Here is a 22,972-nt window from a genome sequence, read left to right as displayed (position 1 = left end):
TACTTATTAATTATTTCTTTTATTATCATAAGAAAAATGCCAGCATGACATACAGTATATACACACAGAGTACTATTTCCCAGGCTTGCTCAGAGGAATGAGGAAAATAACACCAGCAAAACACAGTTATTTTGACATCTTGGCAATATAGCCAGTTGGGAGAATAAGAAGCTCATCTTTCTTCCATAAGTGGCTGCATCATCTCGCTGCTGCTTCATATACAAATGTTCAGAACTATTCTTGTGCTGCAGCCAGACAGAAGTGTTCAGTAAATGGATGTTTTGACTTATGAATTAATATTTCTCTGGGAGGTGGAGCGACACCCATTCCTTGTCTAGTTACTTTCCTGTCTCACATACAGGAGTTTGGTTGGTTGGTTCGTTATAATGTGCAAAACCGCTGTGAGGAACTAAACAGGATATGTCCATTTTCCTACAGTGTGGCAGCTCAAGTCTTCATGGTGGTGTCACTGTTGTGCTGTTTGCTTCTTCTATGCAAGTAGATGATTACAAAGACCATGCACAGGAGGATGGGTGTTTTCAAGCCAATCGAAAGCAGAGAAGACACATAAATCAGGTAGCTGCATACAAGACACAGAATATTATTTGAGTTAGAAAAGAAAACAAAGCTCTTTCATGCCATTCTCCATTAAAAATTTGTTTTTTTAATCAGAACAATCACTGGTTCTTGAAAAAAAGGAGTCCAGCTGGTTAAAGAAAGGGGACCCTCAAAACTCACCCTATGTGAATAAGGATGGGGTTAGATTTTGCTGTGCTGCTGGGAGTCTGTGTGAAAAGCAAACGGTTTGCTTCTTCTTCTGTAGTTGCTGATGTTTCTTTAGGCTCTGAAGTAAAGGCTAAAGACAATAATTAGGCAGCATCAGAAGAAATGAAAAAGAAATTGTTTCCTATCCCAAAGGCAGTGGCAGCACCACCAGAAAAAAATGGGGGTGGGGAGAAGGGGTGAAGTGCATTTGTGGGTGGGCAAACTGGGTGCATTATGGGTGGACAAGCATTTATGGGTGCCCACATATGAGATTTCTGAACCAGAATTTAGAGGGCAGGTGAGGGAGGGGCAAATTGCTTGTCTGGGAGGCACTCGCCCCTTCTGGCCCTCCCTCTGGAGCCACCCTTGCCCAAAGGAACTCACAGCCTGAAAAAGATACTAGCCAATACCCCAGGGAACAGCCATAAGAAAATGAGCTATCATGAAACGCTCAGGCACAATTGCTATCTCAGTGTTAAACAGAAGACAAGCACCACTTCAATGGTGCCTCTTCCCCCCCCCACCCCACCCCACCCCGGCATTAGCAGAGAATCTCACTCTGTACAGCAGAGCTGGGGCTGGATTTATCTACAGCAGTAGTCTCTGTGACGTGGTCAGGGGCTGGTTGTTCTGTGGTTAATATTTCTTCTAGAACTGAAGTGGGGACAAAAAAAAAGAGAGGCAGCATTCTGAACATCAGATGATTTCATTAAATATTACTCTAATGAGATTACTGTACATCCAAAAAGGTTAAATGGATTTATTATTGTCGAATGTGAAAAATTTACTCACATATCCTCAGATTTCATCAATGCATTCTTTCAGATTGAGGATGATTGGACATCAAACCCATTAGGTAAAAATGCTATTGTTTTCAGCTGTGTCCAGCGTTTGAACTTAAGGCAGGGATTCTCAAACTTGGGTCTTCCAATGTTGTTGGACTACAGCTCCCATCACTCCAGGCACCATGGCTGTAGGCCTTAGGCCATGGTGGCTGAGGAAGTTGGGAGCTATAGACCAATATCTGGTGACCCAGGTTTGAGAATGCCTAGTTTAAGGACTAATTGCAGGATCCCTTTCTGGGAGACCAGTTCTGTCTTCCTCCATCAGGAGAAAACATAGACAAACCGCCTGCTAACTTGGCAAAGAGGCACCTTTTAACATGATGATTCTCTTTTATATAGCAGGGGGAGAGTAACTGGCCCTATCCATCCCTAGCACAGTACCTCCAGTGACTGTTGCAGGTGTTGATCTTATGTTTCCTTTTAGATTATGAGCCCTTTGGGGACAGGGATCCATCTTATTTGTTTGTTATGTCTCTGTGTAAACCGCCCCGAGCCATTTTTGGAAGGGCGGTATAGAAATCAAAATAATAATAATAATAATAATAATAATAATAATAATAATAATAATAATAATAAATAAACTCATCTCATAATGCAAGACCCAGCAAAAGGTGCAGTTCCAAGTAATTATAGACCGATAACCTGCCTGCCAACCATGTTCAAATTATTAACTGGAATAATAGCAGATGAAGTGATGCGACACTTATTAACTAACAAACAGCTTCCAGTTGAACAGAAAGGAAATTGCCTGAACATCAGAGGCACAAAAGACCAGCTGCTGATTGACAAAATGATTTTAGAAAACTGCAAGAGAAGAAAAAACAATCTAAGTGTTGCATGGATTGACTACAAGAAAGCCTTTGATTCATTGCCTCACACATGGATACTAAAATGTTTAGAAACAACTGGTGTCAGCAAAAACATTCAGATATTTATTTAAAAAAGCAATGAGCATGTGGAGTACACAGTTAACAATCAATGGCGAGACACTTGGACAGGTTAGCATTAGAAGAGGCATTTTCCAAGGGGACTCACTATCCCCTCTGTTGTTTGTAATCTCCATGACCCTACTTTCACAAATAGTAAACAAAACAGGCCTCAGATACCAAACATCTAAAACATCAAGTAAAATCAACCATCTGCTGTACATGGATGATCTGAAGTTGTATGGAAAGTCCCAGTCAGAAATCGAATCACTACCAAACACTGTCCGTATATTCAGTAGTGATATAGCAATGGAGTTTGGACTAGACAAGTGTGCTGCATTAATAATGAACAGAGGAAAAATAAGAAAAACAGAAGGAATAGAACTGCCCAATGGAAGCAACATCAAGAACTTGGAAGAGAAAGAACATTACAAATACTTGGACATTCTCCAGGCTGATAACATTGCACACAATGAAATTAAAAGAAAAATTGGAAGTGAATACATCAAGAGAGTTAGAAAATTCCTCAAGTCCAAACTCAGTGGTGGGAACACCATACAAGCCATAAACACCTGGGCTATACCTGTTATCAGATACACTGCAGGAATAATAGACTGGACCCAGGCAGAGCTAGAGATGCTAGATCGTAAGACCAGGAAAATCATGACCATCAATCATGCTCTACACCCCGCAGTGATGTCGATAGGCTATACCTCCCTCACAGCTCAGGTGGAAGAGGAATGCTGCAAGTCCATCAAACAGTAGAGGAGGAGAAAAGAGGCCTTGAAGAATATATCAAGCGTATTGTGGTGTTTGGAAAAGGAACTTACCTGGAAGAACAATCATATTCACGCGGAATCCAGGATCAGTTCCTATTCTCTCTATAGCACACCAGTAAATACCAGCGTCTTGCTGTGCGAGGCTCTCCAAACGCACAGTGAATTCTGAGAGAGTTAGATTGTCCTTGATAGAGGTTCTGCCGTCCTTCACCTCTTCTTCCGTTCCAGTGGTCACAACAACTGTTTCACAAGAACCCCAATCTGCTCCTTTGCACCAGTATTTCTTATAATTCTTATATCCTTTAGCATATTTGCACACCACAGACAGCGATCTGCCACGATATCCTGTTACTGATTCAGGGCCTGTCACATCAGATGATGTACTCACTGAAAAACAGAATGAACCCAAATTAGGCGAGGAGCTCATGCCATAATCTTTGCCATATAACAGAAAACTGGCACATTACAGAGGTCCATCAGCAGCTCAGCCAAAACCTTCGTAAAGAAGCAGATGAAACAGTGGACCACCTAATCAGCTGTTGTAAAAAGATCACACAGACTGACTACAAACAAAGGCATGACAAGGTAGCAGGGATGATACACTGGAACATCTGCAAAAAGTACAAACTACCTGTAGCCAAAAATTGGTGGGACCATAAAATTGAAAAAGTTGAAGAAAATGAAGATGCAAAAATATTATGGGACTTCCGACTACAAACAAACATCTGCCACACAATACACCAGATATAACTGTAGTCAAGAAGAAAGAAAAACAAGTTAAAATAATCGACATAGCAATGCCAGGGGATAGCAGAATAGAAGAAAAAGAAATAGAAAAAATAACAAAATACAGAGATCTAGAAATTGAAATTGAAAGGCTGTGGCAGAAAAAGACCAAAGTAATCCCAGTGGTAATTGGCTCCCTGGGTGCAGTTCCAAAAGACCTTGAAGACTAGAGCACCTCAACACCATAGGGGCCACAGAAATCACCATCAGCCAATTACAAAAAGCAACTTTACTGGGAACAGCCTATATTCTGCGATGATATCTATAACAACAGCAACAACATTGACAATAAAATTCAGCCAACCCAGGTCCTTGGGAAGGACTCGATGTCTGGATAAAACAAACCATTCAATAACACCTGTCTGACTGTTTAAATAAATAAATAAACCCACTGCCAGCATTTCATTGGCTACAGATTGAACCTCAAGATAAACCAGATAAACCAGAAGGGGACCAGATAAAAAACAGACAGAAGGAAGTATTAGCTGGTCAAAGAGATCAAATGGCCAAAGGAAAGATAGCGCACACCGGGTAAGAGATTCAGCTCCATATAGGTGCTTATATGCCAATGCCAAAAGTGTCTGAGCCAAGAGAGGCGAGCTGGAGTGCTTGGTTGCTAATGAAAATATAGATATAGTGGGCATAACAGAAACATAGTGGAACAGTGTGAACCAGTGAGACACCATTATTCCTGGCTATAAACTCCATAGAAAGGACAGGGAGGGGCATCTTGGAGGTGGAGTAGCACTGTCCGTTAGAGAAGGGGTAGAATCTAACAAGGTAGAAAATTTAGGAGGACCAGAGTCCTCCACAGAAACTCTGTGGGTGACAATAGAAAGCCTAAAAGGGAATGTACTACTAGGGACATGCTCTCGCACGGGACATGATGTCACGGGCTTGCAACAATCTATTTCAACTGTGCAGGCATGCTAGAGTGCCTCACAGTTCTCAAGAGCCATTGGGCCAGATGGACAGGCCCAGTAGTTGCTCTGGCCACCGCCGCCGTGGGGTGGGGGGCTGCTCGGCTCACCCCTGGACACCACCCCTCAGCCGCGCACATGGCAGCTGAAATTATGATGAGGGGAAAATCAGAAGTTTGGCATGGCGGGGCAATGGCAGGGTGGGCGTTTGGTGGTGTTAGGAGCCCCCCCTGGCCATTTGGAGGCACCCTGGACTTTGAAGGTCACAGACCGGGGCCCCAAGGTCCAGGGGTAAGAATGCCTCTGCCTACAACTGTTCCAAATTTGATTCAAATCAGTTAAGCAACTTACGCCTCAAACATTCATGCGTCTGCCATCTTGAATCATGGTGGATGGCATCATCACAAACTATGCAATTGAAGTGTCCCTACAGCTGTAGCAAATTTGGTTTTCATCTGCTACCTTGAACTGGGGTGGATGACATGATTCCAAACAACTCCTTTGAGGTGTCCCTATGTATCCCTACAACTGTACCTAGTTTGGTTCATATTGGTCCAGGCATTGTGTGAAGTTGATAGGGACACACACAAACTCTGCCAGGTGATCTCAGAAGTATACTTTCCTTAAGGAAAGTAGGCTAAAAAATGGTGGCTGCCATTTTCAAACTCTTAAAATGTCCCTCTCCCATTTATTTTCACGCAGTAAATGTAAGCATACCCTTCGTTCTTTCAGCTGCAGTCTTATGGAGAGTTATCTGCAAGTAAGCTCTGTGGAACACAAGGGACTTACTTCTGTGCAATTGTACTAGGCTCAGGATGCAAGTGTCTCTCTCTCATGCTTTCTTCCCCTTTAGCTCTATTTGATTTTGAGCGTATTGTGGTGTTTGGAAAAGGAACTTACCTGGAAGAACAGTCATATTCACGCGGAATCCAGGATCAGCTCCTATTCTCTCTATGGCACACCAGTAAATGCCAGCGTCTTGCTGTGTGAGGCTCTCCAAACGCACAGTGAATTTTGAGAGAGTTAGATTGTCCTTGATAGAGGTTCTGCCGTCCTTCACCTCTTCTTCCGTTCCAGTGGTCACAACAACTGTTTCACAAGAACCCCAATCTGCTCCTTTGCACCAGTATTTCTTATAATTCTTATATCCTTTAGCATATTTGCACACCACAGACAGCGATCTGCCACGATATCCTGTCACTGATTCAGGGCCTGTCACATCAGATGATGTACTCACTGAAAAACAGAATGAACCCAAATTAGTCAAGGTGCTCATGCCATAATCTTTGCCATATAACAGAAAACTGGCACATTACAGAGGTCCATCAGCAGCTCAGCCCAAACCATGGCTCCTTTGGTTAGCGAATTACTGGGAACAGCCTATATTTTGTGACGATATCTATAATTACAAACAGTATTGCTGATAAAATTCAGCCATCCCAAGTCCTTGGAAAGGACTCGATGTCTGGATGAAACAAACCAGTCAATAACACCTGTCTGACTTTGTAAACAAGAAATAAGAATAAGAAGCCTTGGGAGGCTTTAAGGCTGGTTCTGCCAGTGATCCTGTTGATGCCTTGGTTCAGATTTGGAACAATGAACTTACTAGGGCGGTAGACATGATTGCTCCTAAGTGCCCTCTCTGACCTTCTTCTAAATTAGCCCCTTGGTATATGGAAGAACTATGGGGGCTGAAGCGGCAATGTAGACAGCTTGAGCACAAGTGGCAAAAGACTCCATTTGAATCCGACAGATCACAACACAGAACACTTTTGAAGATCTATGCTCTGGCAAGCAATGCATGCAGCAAAGAAACAGTTCTTTTCTGCCTGCTTTGCTTCTGCAAGCTCAAACCAGCGGAGTGGTCTAGGGTTGTGAGAGGGCTAGTACATGCCCCTCCTCCTCTGAATGAGTATTTAGATCCCTCAGTTACCCATTGTGACATTTTTTAATGAATTTTTTTGCAGATAAAATCTCTCATATTCAAGCTGAACTAGACTCTAAAGTTACTGCAGAGTCTATTGTGGAGGTGTCCAGCAGCTTCTCTTGTGTGGTTAAATTGGATTTGTGATTCCCAAGGATGCGGGCGAGATACTTGGGACACTGCACCTCACCACCTGTTCTCTAGACCCTTTCCGAACATGGCTTATACGATCTAGCAGCGAGGTTATTGGAGAGGGCGTTGTTAAGATCATTAATGCTTCTCTGAGGGAGGGCAGGATGTCTCCTTGTCTCAAGGGGGCAATTATTAGACCTTGAAGAGGCCTGCATTAGATCCCTCAGAACTGGGCAATTATAGGCCTGTCTCCAGCCTCCCATGATTGGGCAAGCTGATCGAGAGAGTCGTGGTGTCTCAGCTTAGAGGCACTGTTACCCATGGACTTTGGGTCTAAGGTCCAGGGCCTCCACAGCCCCTTCCCCCCCCCCAATCCTCTTTAGTCTGTCCCGGGTGGTGTGGTCACCCAGCCGAGCATAATGATGCTTAATTTTCAGGGCGGAGGGGGGAGGTTTCCAAAGGCCTTTAGGTCCAGGCTCCAAAATTACTTAGGTGCACCTGTCTCAGCTCCAGGCTGTCTTGGAGGAAGTAGATTATCTGGACTCATTTCAAACTGGCTTTTGGGCAGGCTATGGGGCCGAGACAGCCTTGGTGGCCTGTTGGATGATCTCCATTTAGGAATTGACAGGGGGAGTGTTACTCTGTTGATCCTTTTGGATCTCTCTGAGGCTTTCGATACCATCAACCATGGTATCCTCCTGGGGCACCTGAAGGGGGTGGGAGTGGGAGGCATGGTTCTGCAGTGGTTCCACTCCTACCTCTTGTGTAGGTTCCAGATGGTGTCGCTTGGAGACTGTTGATCTTCAGAATTAGAGCTCCGATGTGGAGTCCCACAAGGCTGCTGTTACTAACTGCACTTATTCTACCCAACTCCCAGGAGCCTCCCTATTTGCAGGTTCATTTCCAAGCTTGGAGATTGCACTTTGGATATGCTCAGAAGCCTCACAGCAATGTGAGCTCTCAGTTCATAGTACACAAGGGGAACAGATCACTTAGTTGGCGATGGACTTGTCGCCTCTAGATTTCGCTGCAAACAAAGCAAATTGGAATGGGGATCAGATACATGCCCCGCCCCCCCCCCCCCGCAGCTAAGCAGACCCCATGAGTTAACTATAGCAAGTTAACTATAGTGAGTTAACATCCAAGACCACTCTGCACTTCAAGTGAACCACCTCACTCCGCTCTCCTTTCTAAGGAGATAGTGGCACACTAATGAGCTGATTATGCCAAGCAGGAAGAAAAGTACATAAGGTAGTGAAGTAATGGTCCCCCGCCCCATCACCAAGGAGATGAGTCAGTCACGTAGACTAAGAGGTATATTTTATTGAAATTATTGAGAGGATTACTGGAGAGCCTGTCCTGGTAAGAATACTCTTTCACGCACCTGCATACTCTGATTTTCATCACAAACAGCCTTACTTGCAAAAGGCAAGCCCCCATTGTTACACCCAGGAAAGAGCGATCAGACACAATGCGTTCTGTGCAGGCCCAGCCTGGCATCTCTAATCAGACAGCAAGGACAGAAGGAATTGGCTCCCAAGGCATGTTCTGGGATCTAAGTATCCCCAGTTCCATCATACAGAGTGCTCTCCCGTGCTTTTCACTGGAGACAACAAGGACCCCAACAAGTGATCTTCGTGCTCCCCTCTCTATCCCACTGGGGACCCCATCCTGTGCTCCCCTTGTGGTTTACATTTGGGACTCCATCAGAAACTCTCTGCAACCTTCCTGTTCTCTTGTATGCTGTACTTGGGACTCCACTGAGCACACCTTTGGCTCTCTTGCACCCTGAAAAGAGCTTGTCATCACTACCAGCTTGGACAATCTACTGTCCATCCGCCATCACCACTGGGGGTGTTCGGTTGTTTGTGTCATCACTCAGATCAGTCCTCTTGCTGATCCATTCAGCTTGCATTGCCCCATAGGAAGCTGGACCCACAGAGAACCCCTTCTTGTGGGCACCTCTCTCTCTACTTATCTCCACAACTCTCCTGCTTCCCCGCCATGCTGAGGAGCGAGATTCTGCAGCCCAGAAGTCCCATTGTCCAGATCAGGTGAAGGTGAACACTTGCCCCGCTCTTGGGCCCCCGTCTATCTCTTTCTTAAATCTAAGTTCTCCCCCCCTACACCGCCGCCGCCACCCACCAAGCCTCTTTCTCTTGCCACCTGGGATCTTACACAATTAGACTCTAAGCTAAAATGCCTCATTGCAGTTGATTCATTTAGAAAGGTATTTTTATTAGACTTCAAGTTTATATGCCTCATTGTAGTTAAATGTATTTTAGATTTTGATATTGCCTTAACCATATATTTCTTTCTTGTACTGTATGTACCCCCTCCTACAATAAAAACCTTTTATTTTGAAACTATATCCAGTCTCAATCCAGTCATTTTTGAGTCCAAACGTTTGCAAAAATTAACACTGAAAAAATTAAAGCTGACCCCCTTAAGAGCTAATTCCCCCACAAAGCCCAAACATTGGGGTGCTGACCAAACAACCCTGGGCTAATTCCATTAACACTCCATACTGTCTCCAATGCTTTTAAACATCTACATGAAACCGCTGGGAGAGATCATAAAGGGATTTGTAGGGATGTGCGGTTCGGATCCGAACCGGTTCGATCCGAACCGGTTCGGATTTGGAGGCTCGAATCCGGACCAAATCGGGCCCTTTTCGGTCCGGATCCGAACCGAATCCGGGCCGGTTCGGATCCAAACCGTTTTGGGAAATCCGAACCGGTTCGGATGTCCCATAGGCTTCAATTGAGTGTATTTATGTTTACTGTAATGTTAAAGTGTGTCCTCCATTTTGTGGCTCCTTCCTGGAACTTTTGCTCCTGGCATCCATTTTGTGAGGCTGTTTTTCAGGCATTGCATTGGCTGTGTTATTGATCCTTTGATTGGCCAGAATGAGTCTTGCGCTCTAGTAGGCTGTTGGCTGTTTTCACTGTTGAGAGCTGGCACCCTGTTGGCCTGGGGGGGAGTGCAAAGGTGGGGGCTCCCAAAGGAGGGAATTTCAAACCTGCTATATAAACCCAAGCCTCTAGCCTAGAAACTTCTCTTTGGCTGCAGTTGTGGGATCATCATCTGAGACCCTTGCTCTTTTGCTGCTGGTGTCTGTGAGTTCCTGACTGTGTCCTATATTAGTGTGTGTCTCTGCTCTCTCTGTGTGTTGTTGTGTGCCACCTTCTTTTGTCCATCTGCCCTCTGTGTCTGTCTGTCTGTCCAAAGTTACCTTCTTTACTTTTCCCTCAACTTTTCCCAACTTTTTCTGTTGTTTTTTCTTCTGTTTTCTCCTACTTTCCCCACCCTCCCTTTACCCTTTATCTCTCTCTCTCTCATTCCTCCTCCTTTTGGCTTCCCATCCCCCACCCCACCCTTCTGCATTGCTTTCATTTATTGCTGTTTGTGCCTTGCCTGTTGTTTTTGTTCCACTTTTTGATTTTCATTCAATTTGATTGTTTATTGCTTCTGTGTTAATTTATATATTTGCTGCTTTGGTTGGTTTGATTGTTAATTAATAATTTCTGCCATTGCCTGTGTTGTTGCTGCCCGCTTGAGTTGGTCCCCCCCCCACCGAGGATTCTGTTCATATAGCCAATTTTTCTTGTGATTGTCCCATATTATCTATTTTGTTTCTTGTGTGGTCCTCCCCCCCCACGAGATTTTCTGCCCTTTGCTTCTGCTGTGTCTATCATTGATTTTAGTAATTGGTTTTCTTTGATTGCATTGATTGATTTGATTGTTCCCTCTGTGTGGCCCTGCTCCTGCCCTCCCCCCTCCCATCCAGAAACCCAAACCCAAACCCAAACCCACCCCACCCCACCCCACATCCAGATTCCCAATCCTTGCTGCTGCTGCCCGCCTGAGTTCTGTTTTCTTTAGGATTTAGTTTACTGCAGTCAATTTTTGTTGTGATTAGCATTCATCTTAGACTATTTTGGTTCTGGTTGTGTGGTCCTTCCTTCCTTGTTGGTCCCCCCCCCCGAGATTTTCTGCCCTTTGTTTGCTGCTGCTTGTGCTTGATTTTATTAATTGGTCTTCTTAATCTTTTATTGCATTGATTGATTTGATTGTTCCCTCTGTGTGGCCCCCCTGTTCCTAACTCGCCCCTCCCATCCAGAAACCCATCCCCCATCACTCCCACTCCTGCCCTGCCCTCCCGCCCCCACCAGATTCTGACCCAGTCCCGCTGCTGCCTGCCAGAGTCCAGCCCCCCTTTGGATTTTGTTCTGAAATTTGCTTCTTTTGGTTCTGGTTTTGCTGTGTGTGTGTGTGTGTGTGTGTGTGTGTGTGTGTGTGTTCCTCTGTGTGTGCGCTGCTTCCCCCCTCCCCCCACGCACCCGAGACTTCTTCCTTCCCCATTTTTTGAATCTTTCTTGACTTTTAAATTGGTGGTTTCCTTTCTTTGTTCAAGTTAGTTTTTGTATTGGGTTGTGTTGATTTGGATTGAGATTTTTCCCTCTGTGTGGCCCCCCTGTTCCTAACTCACCCCTCCCATCCAGAAACCCATCCCCCATCACTCCCACTCCTGCCCTGCCCTCCCTCCCCCACCAGATTCTGCCCCAGTCCCACTGCTGCCTGCCAGAGTCCAGCCCCCCTTTGGATTTTGTTCTGAAATTTGCTTCTTTTGGTTCTGGTTTTGCTGTGTGTGTGTGTGTGTGTGTGTTCCTCTGTGTGTGTGCTGCTTCCCCCCCACCCCACGCACCCGAGACTTCTTCCTTCCCCATTTTTTGAATCTTTCTTGACTTTTAAATTGGTGGTTTCATTTCTTTGTTCAAGTTAGTTTTTGTATTGGGTTGTGTTGATTTGGATTGAGATTTTTCCCTCTGTGTGGCCCCCCCCATTCCTAACTTGCCCCTCCCATCCAGAAACCCATTTTCCCCTCACTCCCACTCCTGCCCTGCCCGCCCGCCCCCAACCCAGATTCTGCCCCCTTGCCACACTTACCCCTCCCCCGAAACACACCCTCTGGACTTCCCCCCTTCTTGCCCCTGACTCCTTTTACATACCCCAGACCCCAACACACTTACCACCCCCCAAAACACACCCTCTGGACTTCCCCCCTTCTTGCACCTGACTCCCTTTTACAGACCCCAGACCCCAACACACTAGTCACTCCCCCGAAACACACCCTCTGGTCCCTCCTCTTGGGACCGCTGCAGCTGATGTCCCCCCACACCGTGATTCCCCCCTCCCTGCTGCTAAGCTCCTCCCGTGCTGCTCCTCCTCTCTTTTTCTCTCTCTCTCTCCTCTCTCTCTCTCCTCCATCCCTTCACCTTCACTTCTTCCTCCCACAGCTGCAGCCATACAGTAGCCTACCACTTCTGACCTCACCTGGAGGTCCCTGCCATCGGATTTTTTTTCCTTTTGTGAAAGTTTTTCAGTTCATTTGTCTCTGCTGGGGGGTGAGTTGAGCGACACAAATAGTGTTGTCTCCTCACTTCTGCCCCTCCATCGTTGACCTACCCCGGCTGCCTGTGCCTTGTGCGGCCGCCCTGTCTGTGTCCCAGCCCGGGGTGGCTGGCTGGCGGCGGCGCATCCGTGACCAGCAGTGTGTGGCAGGAGAAGGGCCGAAAGAAGAGGGGTGAGTGCGTGTGCAATTGTGCACCTTTTGTTGCCCCCTTTCCCTCCCTAGTTGGCCATTCCAGAGTGTTTCCTTGCCTCTTGGGCAGAGTGGGTGGGCTGACTCTGATGCTGCTCCATGCTGCCAATGCCATTCCAGAGTGTTTCCTTGCCTCTTGGGCAGAGAGGGTGGGTTGGTTCTATCTATGAAAGTGCACTTGGTTTCTGAAAGTGCAGTTTTTGGGTTTTGGGAAATAGTAACCTCCTAAATAGGCGCATTGCAAGGTTGATGCTCGCAGCATTACCTGAAAACCACCCCCCAAGCACACACTGTGCTCAGTTCACTAAAGAAGGGTTTCCTTTGATTTGCAGGTTCCCAGCTTTGACTGCGTCCCTCCCCCACCAGGTAGGTGCTGTGCCCTCCCCCCATCCATTCTCCCCATAATAATAAAAAAAACTTGCCCCCCACACCACAACTACTCCAACCAACTGCCCGTGCCACCCACCCCAGGGGTCCACCCTTTCCCCAATTTAAAAAGGAAAAAAAGCCCCATATCTCCCCAATTGTGTTAACACCCCAATTTAAAAAGTTTACCCTCCCCCTCAATTCAATTGGCTACCCCCCCATATCAAAAAGTCTTCCTTTCCACCAAATTGGCTTTTTCAAAACAAATTTTCCCCCTGCCGCCTCCTAATCAATTGGCTATTTTTTTTGCCCCTTCCAACCCCCTCCAAATTATTTTTCTGCCCCTTTCTGGCTGTCCTCTTAAAGTCTCCCTCCTAGCATAAAGCATGTCTGAGCAACGTCAGCACCGTGTGGCGGCCAGGGCTCACGTAAGTTTGCCAGGCAGAGGTCGTGGGAGAGGCCAGGTGCAGGGTGCGCCTGCGGCGTAGAGAGAGAGAGGGCGCGGGGAGCCTGAGGATACCCCAATCCTCCCCATTGGAGAATTCTTCTCCCCAGCTCTCAGTTTGGTCCGCAGGATGGATTTCCCCCCGTCTGCTGCCGGCAATCGTGGCACGGGCATAGGCACTCGAAGTAGGGCTGTGGTGGGTCCCTCCTCAGTGGCACCAGGTGCTGCTGGGGTACCGCCAGTGGTTGTGGTGGTGGAGACTGTGGAGGTGGAAGAGCCGGTAGAGGGCGGTGGGGACAGTGCAGCCAGGTTCTCCCTCCCTCTGGGGCCCCTTCCCCCTATCCTTTCACCGCTCAGTGGCCCCCCCCTTGTGAAGCCCACCACTCTGGGGAAGGGTCTGCCGAGGTGGTGGAGGAGAGGCCTGCCGCTCCTCTGCCAGTGGATCCGGGCCCTTCCTCTCATGTGGAGGGCGGAAGGGGCGGGTTGGGTGGCAGCAGTGGGCAGGCAGCGGTGCCCCCCCCCCCAGGACTACAGCCACCCAGCAATAAACAGCCTAGGACAGCGCCCAGGGTGCAGGAGGCCAAGGGCAGTGGTGTGTGGGCGCATTTTGAGGTCCGTGAAAATGCCCCACTCCATGCCCACTGTGTCCACTGCAGGATGCAGGTCAGCCGTGGCAAAGATCCTGGGCACCTGGGTATGACGCCCATGTGGAGGCACATGGAGCGTCACCACCCAGGTCTCTGTGGACAGGCTGACAGTGCTAGTGCACCTTGTGCATCTGCCACTAGGGCCGACAGGGGCAGTGTGCCTGCGCCAGCCAAAAGGCAGGCTATACTGCCAGTCCAGCGGTGGACACAGTTGTCGGGCAGCCAGCGTACTGTTTGTCTGGACCATCATCACCTCACCCGCCTCATAGGGGAGATGATTTCCACTGATGAGCAGCCGTTTCAGGTGGTCGAGAACTCTGGCTTCCGCCGGATACTCCAGTACCTGGCTCCCGATTACGTCATCCCCTCAAGGACCACGTTCAGCTGGAACGTGCTCCCCTCCCTGTACCGCAAGTGCAGGGAGCTCGTGTCGGCCGGGCTGTGTGCGGCTCCAGCGGGCACCAGCATGCATTTCACAACTGACCTCTGGACCAGTGTCAGTGGGATGCACGCTTCTTTCCTGGCCCTCACTGCCCACTGGTGGGGACCGCAGAGTGAGGGGACATCCTCGGGCAATGCTTCCGGGTCCGGCGCGGCTCCCGCTGCACTACGGCACAGGTGGGCTGTTCTGCACGTGGAGACAATGGACACGAGGCACACCAGGGAGGAGGTGGCGGCCGTACTCGACCGCCTGATAGAGAAGTGGATTGGCGGGTGTACACACCTCTCTAGGGAATTCATTGTCACAGACAATGGATCAAATGTTACCGCCGCTGTCGAGACAGTCATGGGCTGTGTGAACATACGGTGTATGGCACACACGCTCCGTCTGACCGTCAGGGACGCCCTCAGCCTTAAGGAGCTGAAGGTGGCCCAGGAGAAGGGCCACACCCCCGCAGGTGCTGCTGCTGCCATGGCCACGCTTGTCGAGAAGTCTCGCAAGCTGGCCGCCCACTTCCACTGCAGTGAGAGGTCCAGGAGACTGCTTCGCCAGAAGCAGGATGACCTTGGGCTTCCTTGCCATCTCATCCCTACGGATGTGGAGATGTGGTAGAACTCCACCTTCCTCCTGTTCCAGCGCCTGTTGGAGCAGGAGAGAGCCCTTGTCGCCCTGGCGAGGGACGAGTCCTTGGACGTCTGTGACCTCTCAAGCGTAGAGTGGAAGCAGATGTCCGAGGCGGTGTCGGCACTCGATCCCTTCCATTTTGCCACGAAGGGCTTGTGTGGCGACACCACTCCCTTGAGCCAGGTGCTGCCCATAGCTATGGGTCTGGATAAGCTGATGGTTGAACTCCAGATTTCTCTGACCATGCTAGAGGGTTGTGCTCTGGCTGGGAGGCTGAAGTCTGGGGTTGACAGGCAGCTCATTCGTGAGCTGGGAGACGGGGAGGAGTATGTCCTTGCTTGTCTCTGTCACCCAGACATCAAGGGCAATGCGGTTAGTGCCGGCGCATTGCCTGGGTGGTGGGACCTCCTGGTACAGAAGGTCAGGGAGGAGGAGGCCGCTAGGGCCCGCAGAGACCAAGAGGTTGGTAGTGGTGTGGGGGCACCCCCGCCACCCAACCCGCACCCAGCAGCAGCGTGGAAGGCCAGCCGGCGTCAGCTTCCCCTTCCCCTCCCTCTTCCCAGTCCAGCAGCGTGGCAACCCAGGCAGCACCATCGCAGCAGCCATTTGCTCCCGCCGCGAAATCCGCCCAGTGGTTTCAGCGGGTCTGCTATGGCGCCTTGCCTGGTGTGCGGGAGGCTGGACCTGCCAGGCCCCCCTCCAGTGCTGAGCAATGTGTTGTGCAGTACTTGGAGGAGCCTGTGGAGGAAGACGGTGTGGACTGCGCACAGTTCTGGGCGACCCACCGCCAGGTCTGGCCAGACTTGGCGGTGGTTGCTGTGCGCCTCCTCTCCTGCCCCCCAACCAGTGTCCAGAGCGAGCGGGTGTTTTCACGTGCCGGGGATGTGGTGGCACCCTCTCACTCCCGCTTGGACGCTGGGCTGGTGGAGCAGCTGGTCTTCCTTAAGGTTAACCTCCCCCTGCTGGGCTACCCCAAGCTGGAGTTTGAGGCGGGTGAGTGATTACCGTGGGTTGCCCCATGGTTGGTCACCTGCCTGGCTCAACCTCTGTGCTCATCCCTACCCTCCCCCCTTCCACCTCTAGCTGAGCTGACGTGACAGATGCTGAGCCGTGCCAGCCAGTCGCAGCGTGTAGTGCCCACACACAGATGCAGTAGTAGTTGTAGTGCTGCGACTGGCCAGACGTTTACAACGCCCACGCCCACCTAAAAAGAAACCCAATGCTGACCAGCAGCACAGGCCCTTATCTCTCCACCTGTCAGCATTTGGGACCTGGCGTGGGAACGGCACACACACACCCAAAGTAGCACAGCCCTAATAGTACTAGACTTTCAGTGGCAGCAGCGGGTATATGTTCTAATGCAGTGTAAATATGTAAATATCAGTATGTAAATAAACATGTAAATAATTTTTTCTTTAAAATCCAATGTTGAAATCCACCCTCAAAATTATGCAAAAGAAAAAAATGGTAACAAAGGGATAACAAAAAATGAATGCTGAATGAATTGATTTTATTGAAAATGTTCCCAAAAAATCATGTGTGGGGGGCTTGGTTTACATGAAAAAAAGAATTTAATATTTTTTTTCAATGAAACGAATGAATTATCATCTTATGTTCTTGATTGTGGTCACTGTTGATGTTGGCTGATGGCGAAAAAACAAAAACCATCAGAATAGCAATGAACTGGCTGCCAACACAACATATTGGTTGATAACTATGCAGGGGAGGGAATTGGGTCTCTGTGTGTGTGTCTGTGTGGTGCAGGCTGTTGTGTTTCTTTCTGTGTGTTGTGTGTCTGTCTGTCTGTGTGAATGGATGCCTAGCACTGTCTGTGTGTGTGGATGCTTTCTGTAGTATGCTGTCTGTCTGTCTGTGCTGTGTGTCTACATTTTTTCCCTTCCCCCCTCCAAGACTCCCTCCCCCCGTGCCTCCCTCCATCCCTCCCCCCATCCTCCCTCCTCCCTCTTCATCACCCTCCATCCTCCCTTCCACGCCCACCTCACCTGCCCCCAAACCCCGGTCTGGCAAGATGATGAGAATCTGGTCTCTCCCAGCGAAGCACACACGTGATCACGTGTGTGCATAATATGTGGCTGACCAACTCTGAGCTGGACCCTCCTCCCCCTTCAATCACCTCTGCTACATCCCTCTCCCCCTCCAACTCCCCCTCCCCTTTCCTCCCTCCCTCCCCCCCTCCTAGCTAGCAACACACACACACACACACACACACACACACACACACACACACACACACACATATCTGGTGGCAAACACCAGCACACATGCACTCACACTGGTGCCACCACCTGCCTTGGGCCTCTCTGTGGTCCTTGAGCAAATATGTGGTGGACCAGAGAACCATTTCTTTTCAAGAGGCAAAAGGCATGCACTCACTGCGCACACACGAAGAAGAGGTGAAGACAACTACTAGAACCAGCAGCAGCAGGTAAGTGTTGTGTTGTGTTGCTTGCCAATGCCATTGCCCATGCTCAATGCTCAGTCAGTCTGCTGAAACTAAACTAACTATCATCCTCACTACACTACACTACAGCTGGTGGTAGAAGATGTCCTGGATTTTAACTTTCAAAATCTGTGTTAGGATTGCCTCGCCTCCTCCTGCCTGTAATTGTGCCCTCTCCCCTTGCAGTTGCGTCGTGACAGGTTGGTGTGCGTGCGCCATCTACTCAGCTCTCCTCTTGTTGGCTTGGCTTGCTAGGCACTGGCTGGCAGCAGATGTTGGCTGTGTGCTATGCTCAGGCTGTGGTGCGTGTGACTGGCAATGTTGGCGTAGCAACACTGGTTGTGGGGGTAGTAGTAGTAGTAGTAGTTGTTGTTGTTGTTGCTGGCTGGGCTGGCCTGTGCTGACCCTGCGCGCTTGGTCTGGTTTTGATCGGTCCCTCTGGCCTGCCTGTATGCAGATGTAGGGTGTGTGTGCATCATCCATGGGGAGGAGGAGCAGCAGAGCAGAGCAGGTTGGCTGGCTTCTGTCTGTCAGGCCTCAGTGGCAGGCACTGAGTGAGGTGGTGGTTTCTTTGGGCATCACATCATCCATCATGCAGAGCAGCAGGTCTGCTGCTCTGCTCCGCCTCCTGCTTCTTCTCTGTGTGTGTGCTGTGCTTAGTGTGCTGCTCCACTGCTGGCAGGCAGCAGCAGCAGTGGCCTTTTTGTTAGATCAGAGAGTTGGTGTAGTCTCTCTGAGTGTCATCTTAGTTGCTTGGGTAAGTGGTAGGTAGGTATTAAGGTGTTAAGTGTTAGGGCGCCCAGAGAGAGGGGCAAAAAAGCTGGGGTGGCAATTGATGGGTGCCCCTAGCATTGTTGGTGGATGTCTTGAAAAGGAAAAAAAAATTTCCCATTGGCTAGAATGGGGTTTTGGGGAAGCCCCATACCCGCCTCTGTGGGGCGGGAGCACCCCCAAAGTGGGTCCGGGGCCATGGCAAAAATGGCCTCAGTCCCTCCCGGCAATCCCCGGATAGATAGGAGTGATGGGTTTTTTAATTAGGATTTACTAAGGCATTAAATAACTCTCTCTCTCAGAGCTTGCTGGCAGTGGCTTTACCTTTCACCCACTGACACACATCCTATTCTTTCCAGTTAGATTGTTATTTTAATGCCGCCCCACAGAGGTGGGTACGGGGCTGCCCAAAATCCCCATTCTAGCCAATGGGAATTTCTCTCTCTCAAAAATTCACCAATAATACTGGGAGCAACCAATTGCCTTGGGATTTGTGGGGTGGAGGACACCCATGGGTGTCTACCACCCACCCCAACTTTTTGCCCTTAAGTGCTCCACATAGGGAGTTATGGGCAAAAATTGAAAATATTTTAAAAAATTGTAAAAAAAATCAGAGGAAGGTCCAATCGACTTGAGGTTTGGGTGGTATGTGGGACACAAGGTCACCTTTAATGCCAGAGATCCGAACCGGTCCGAACCAGTTCAGTTTGGATCCGAACCGAACCGGGGGGTTGTTCAGACAAAACCAAAACTGAACCACCCCCTGCCGGTTCGGACCCGGTTCAGATCCGGACTGAACTGGGTGAACCGGTTTTGTGCACATCCCTAGGGATTTGGTGCAGGGAGTTATCAGTGTGCTGATGACACCCAGATCTATTTCTCTATGTAAACTTGATCAGGAAATGACCTAACTTCCCTAAATGCCTGCATGGAGACAGTAATGGGCCGGATGACGGAGAACAAACTAAAGCTGAATCCAGTCAAGATGGAAGTACTCATTGTGAGCGGTTTAGATTTAGGAAGTGGTTTAGATCTGCCTGTTCTGGACTGGATTGCACTCCCCTGGAAAGAGCAGGTACGTAGTCTGGGAGTACTTCTGGACCCAAACCTCTTCCTGATTTCTCAGGTTGAGGAAGTGCCCAGGAGTGCTTTCTATCAGCTTTGGCTGATTTACCAGCTACATCCATTTCTGGAGATAAACGACCTTATTGCAAATGCTGGTAACATCCAAACTCTATGTTGGGCTGCCTTTGTATGCAGTTCAAAAACTGCAGGTAGTACAGAATGCAGCAGGCAGGATGGTCTCTGTGGTTCCCCAAAGAGATCATATCACACCCATTTTAAAAGAACTATGCTGGCTGTCAGTAACTTCCAGGCGAAATACAAAGTGCTGGTTATCTATATATATAATTCTCTAAGGCATACCCGTGGCTAATCCTGTGTGTGGCAGCTCTTGCGAGAGTTTGTGAGCAGAAGCACCGTGGTGATTGGGCAGTGGAGATTCTGCATGCAGGTGGGGAATGAGCCTGTGGCACCGTGGTGATTGGTCAGTGGTGACTCCATATGCAGATAGGAAGAAGGAGCCTGTGACGGTTAAGGTCAGTTGGAATGCAACTGTTACTGGTCAGAAAATGTTCTTGATTGTAGAGGAGAGGAGGCTGCCAGTGTGTGAATTAGGTGAGGAAACAAGATGAATAAGATCTGTTAACTCAGGAAGTGGGGGGAAAGAGAGAGAGAGAGAAGGGAGGGGAAGAGAGAAAGAAGGCAAAATGAGGGATGGGCCCGAGCCTGTCAGTGGCCTGAGGGGAACGAGCAGCCATGGAGTCACCTATTGGCAGCAGGAAGGACCCAGTCAACCACTGCTGCTGTTTGGGGCTACCGAGGCCATTGGCGGAGGGAGGCAGTCAGGTAAGGGACGGGCCTGGGCCTGTCAGCAGCCTGAGGGGAATGACAGCCATGGCAGTGAGGAAGGGCCTGGTCAACCGCTGCCACTACTCCTGTGGGGAGGAGTAGGAGTGGGGCTCAGCTGAGGGTGGGGAGGTTTCTAGGGATAGGGGGCTGCAGCTTGGCCAATAGGCACCAGCAATGCTGCAGCTTCAACTAACACAAGGGAGGGAGAGGAGGGGAGGGGAGGGGAGGGGAGGGGAGGGGAGGGGGGAGTAAAGGGATGGAGGAGTGACTAAGAGGGGATGGAAGCAACTGGATGGAGGAGAAGGAGGAGCAGGACTGAGGCTCAGGTAAGAGTGCAGAGATCTCTGAGCTAAGGGGGCTGTGGCAGGGGTTGAGGGGAGCAATCAGGTACTAGCTCGCAGATGCTCTGAGCGGGTCAAGCTAGTTACCTCTAAGGCCCTAAACAGCTTGGGTCTGAGGTATTTAAGAGAGAGCCTTCTTCATCATCAACCCCACCGCCTGTTAAGATCATCTGAGGAGGTCCAGTTGCAGCTGTCACCAACTCAGTTGGTGGCGACTCAAAACTGGGCCTTTTCTAGAGTTGCCCTGGGACTCTGGAACGTGCTTTCTAACAAAATCAGGGTTTCCCCTTCTCTGGATGTTTTTAAGAAGGACCTAGAAACATTTACTCAGCCTTTTGGTTTATAGTTTTAAAGCCTTCCAAAAGTGACACCTTCAAAAAGTGACATTTTTGTTTTCCAAGGCTGACATCCAGACTAAATTATTCATGAGTTGTCCTGTTGAAATTAAGTAGTCCTTTAGAGTAACTCCTCAGTAACTCAGTCTGGATATCAGCCCATGTCTTGTTCTACAATGTGCCTCAAACCTTCTGCCGTTGCCTCAGGGGCATCACAAGCTCCGAAGGGATCTGTGTTCAAGGTCTGAACAGGCTTCCCACCTTTTTTGCTTCATGCCTTTTTCTCCAGCGCCTTCCTGCTATAGGGTGCCAGGCAGCAAACATCTGCCACTGATGCCACCTGGGAGATCCAGGGATCAGCACAGACCCATGCTGACTTCCAGAACTCTCAGGTGGAATTTAGTGCCAGCAGTAAGGCTGGAGGAACCCCCACACACACACCGCCGCCACAACCAACTCATCTGCTCTGTCCTAAGGCAGATTAAAGGGAAGATAAAAATAAAACAACCCTTCAAGGATCAAGCTGCAACTGGGAGCATGGGTTGAAAGGAAAACCTGTAGTTCGTCAGGGGCATCTCTGTGGCCTACAAAGACTGGGGGGGCCCTCCTGCCACCACTCCACCACTGCCCCTGCACAGTTTGAATATATCAAATATAACCACGCCTGCGCAGTTTGAATAGATCTCCGCAAGCCTACGAAGTCTGCCTGCTCCACAGTGGGGGTAGGCCTGCTCGGCTCACATACAACCCCCCCCCCCCCGCACATGGCAGCTAGAATTACAGAAAAGCTGCTGTTCAGCGTGGCTGGACCTCGCGGTGGCAAGGGGGATTCTCGTTGCAGGGTGGGGGGCTAGTGGCAGCAGCCAGGTGTCGAAATCACCTAGGTGCACCACTGTACATATAAAGCCAGAATGGGACAATTAATTCGTATTTGTTGATGACAAGTACTTTGTGGTGGTTCCATGTATCTCTTCCTTTACGCTAATGCCATTATTATTCCTTTTTTACACAGTCAGACAGGTGTTATTGACTGGTTTGTTTTACCCAGACATCGAGTCCTTCCCAAGGACCTGGGATGGCTGAATTTTATTGTCAATGTTGTTGCTGTTATAGATATCATCGCAAAATATAGGCTTTATATTAATACAATTAATAATATTGCATTTATTTATTTATTTGTTTGTTTGTTTGTTTGTTTGTTTGTTTTACATTTTATATCCTGCTCTTCCTCTAAGGAGCCCAGAGTGGTGTACTACATACCTGAGTTTCTCTTTCACAACAACCCTGTGAAGTAGGTTAGGCTGAGAGAGAAGTGACTTACCCAGAGTCACCCAGCTAGTATCATGGCTGAATGGGGGTTTGAACTCGGGTCTCACTGCCACAGAGAAGAGCCAGAAAGGCTCCAAAAGACTCCAGATCCTGCCTGCTCTCACTGCCCACCAAACAGCAGCTGAAGAGCTGAGAGCACAGCCTGTGCAGCAAATTAAGCAGCTGTTCAGCAGGGTCAGGCGGCATCCAAGATGGGGGCATGCTTTTGAGGCCACTGGACCATTTTGCCCTCTGGTATGCCCCCAGACAGACCCTGTCCCAGAGTAGCCCCACAGCCCCACTGAAACTCCATAGGAGGTGCCCACAGCTGCAGCCCACCCCTTCTCCAGTGACCCCTGTTCTTAATGGAATACGTCCACTCAATTGTAGGGCAGCACCTCCATCCTCTCTTCTGCACTTTCCATAGTAGCTGTCCACACCTATTGAAGAAGTCCTGCCCTACATGTCAATATCTATGACTTTGGTACAACTTTCATATTTTCCTTACCTGGAATGAACACCCAAGCAAGGAGAAACAATGTCCTCAGTATCCTCATGGCTCTCTCTCGGAACTATTCGGAAGTAAAGGGCGATTCACGTCTCCCAAGAAGCTGAAGACAGCCTCACCGAGTTGTGGAT

At 49.1% G+C, this 22,972-nt stretch overlaps 1 protein-coding gene across 1 annotated transcript; it reads right to left on the bottom strand.

The window, feature by feature from the left end:
* Window positions 1-22,972, bottom strand: LOC128346334 (CMRF35-like molecule 3). The gene is made up of 6 exons (XM_053299516.1): window positions 22,842-22,972; window positions 5,922-6,257; window positions 3,367-3,702; window positions 1,324-1,419; window positions 739-856; window positions 1-580 (listed from the first exon to the last, which is right to left on the bottom strand). Exons 1-6 carry the CDS (start codon window positions 22,888-22,890, stop codon window positions 448-450), a joined length of 1,068 nt encoding a protein of 355 aa, XP_053155491.1. The 5' UTR covers window positions 22,891-22,972; the 3' UTR covers window positions 1-447.

This window comes from Hemicordylus capensis, chromosome 2, assembly GCF_027244095.1.
Source record: "Hemicordylus capensis ecotype Gifberg chromosome 2, rHemCap1.1.pri, whole genome shotgun sequence".
Classification (NCBI taxonomy): domain Eukaryota; kingdom Metazoa; phylum Chordata; class Lepidosauria; order Squamata; family Cordylidae; genus Hemicordylus; species Hemicordylus capensis.
Note: the sequence above shows the minus strand (reverse complement) of the source record. Positions and strands in the feature narration are given on the sequence as shown.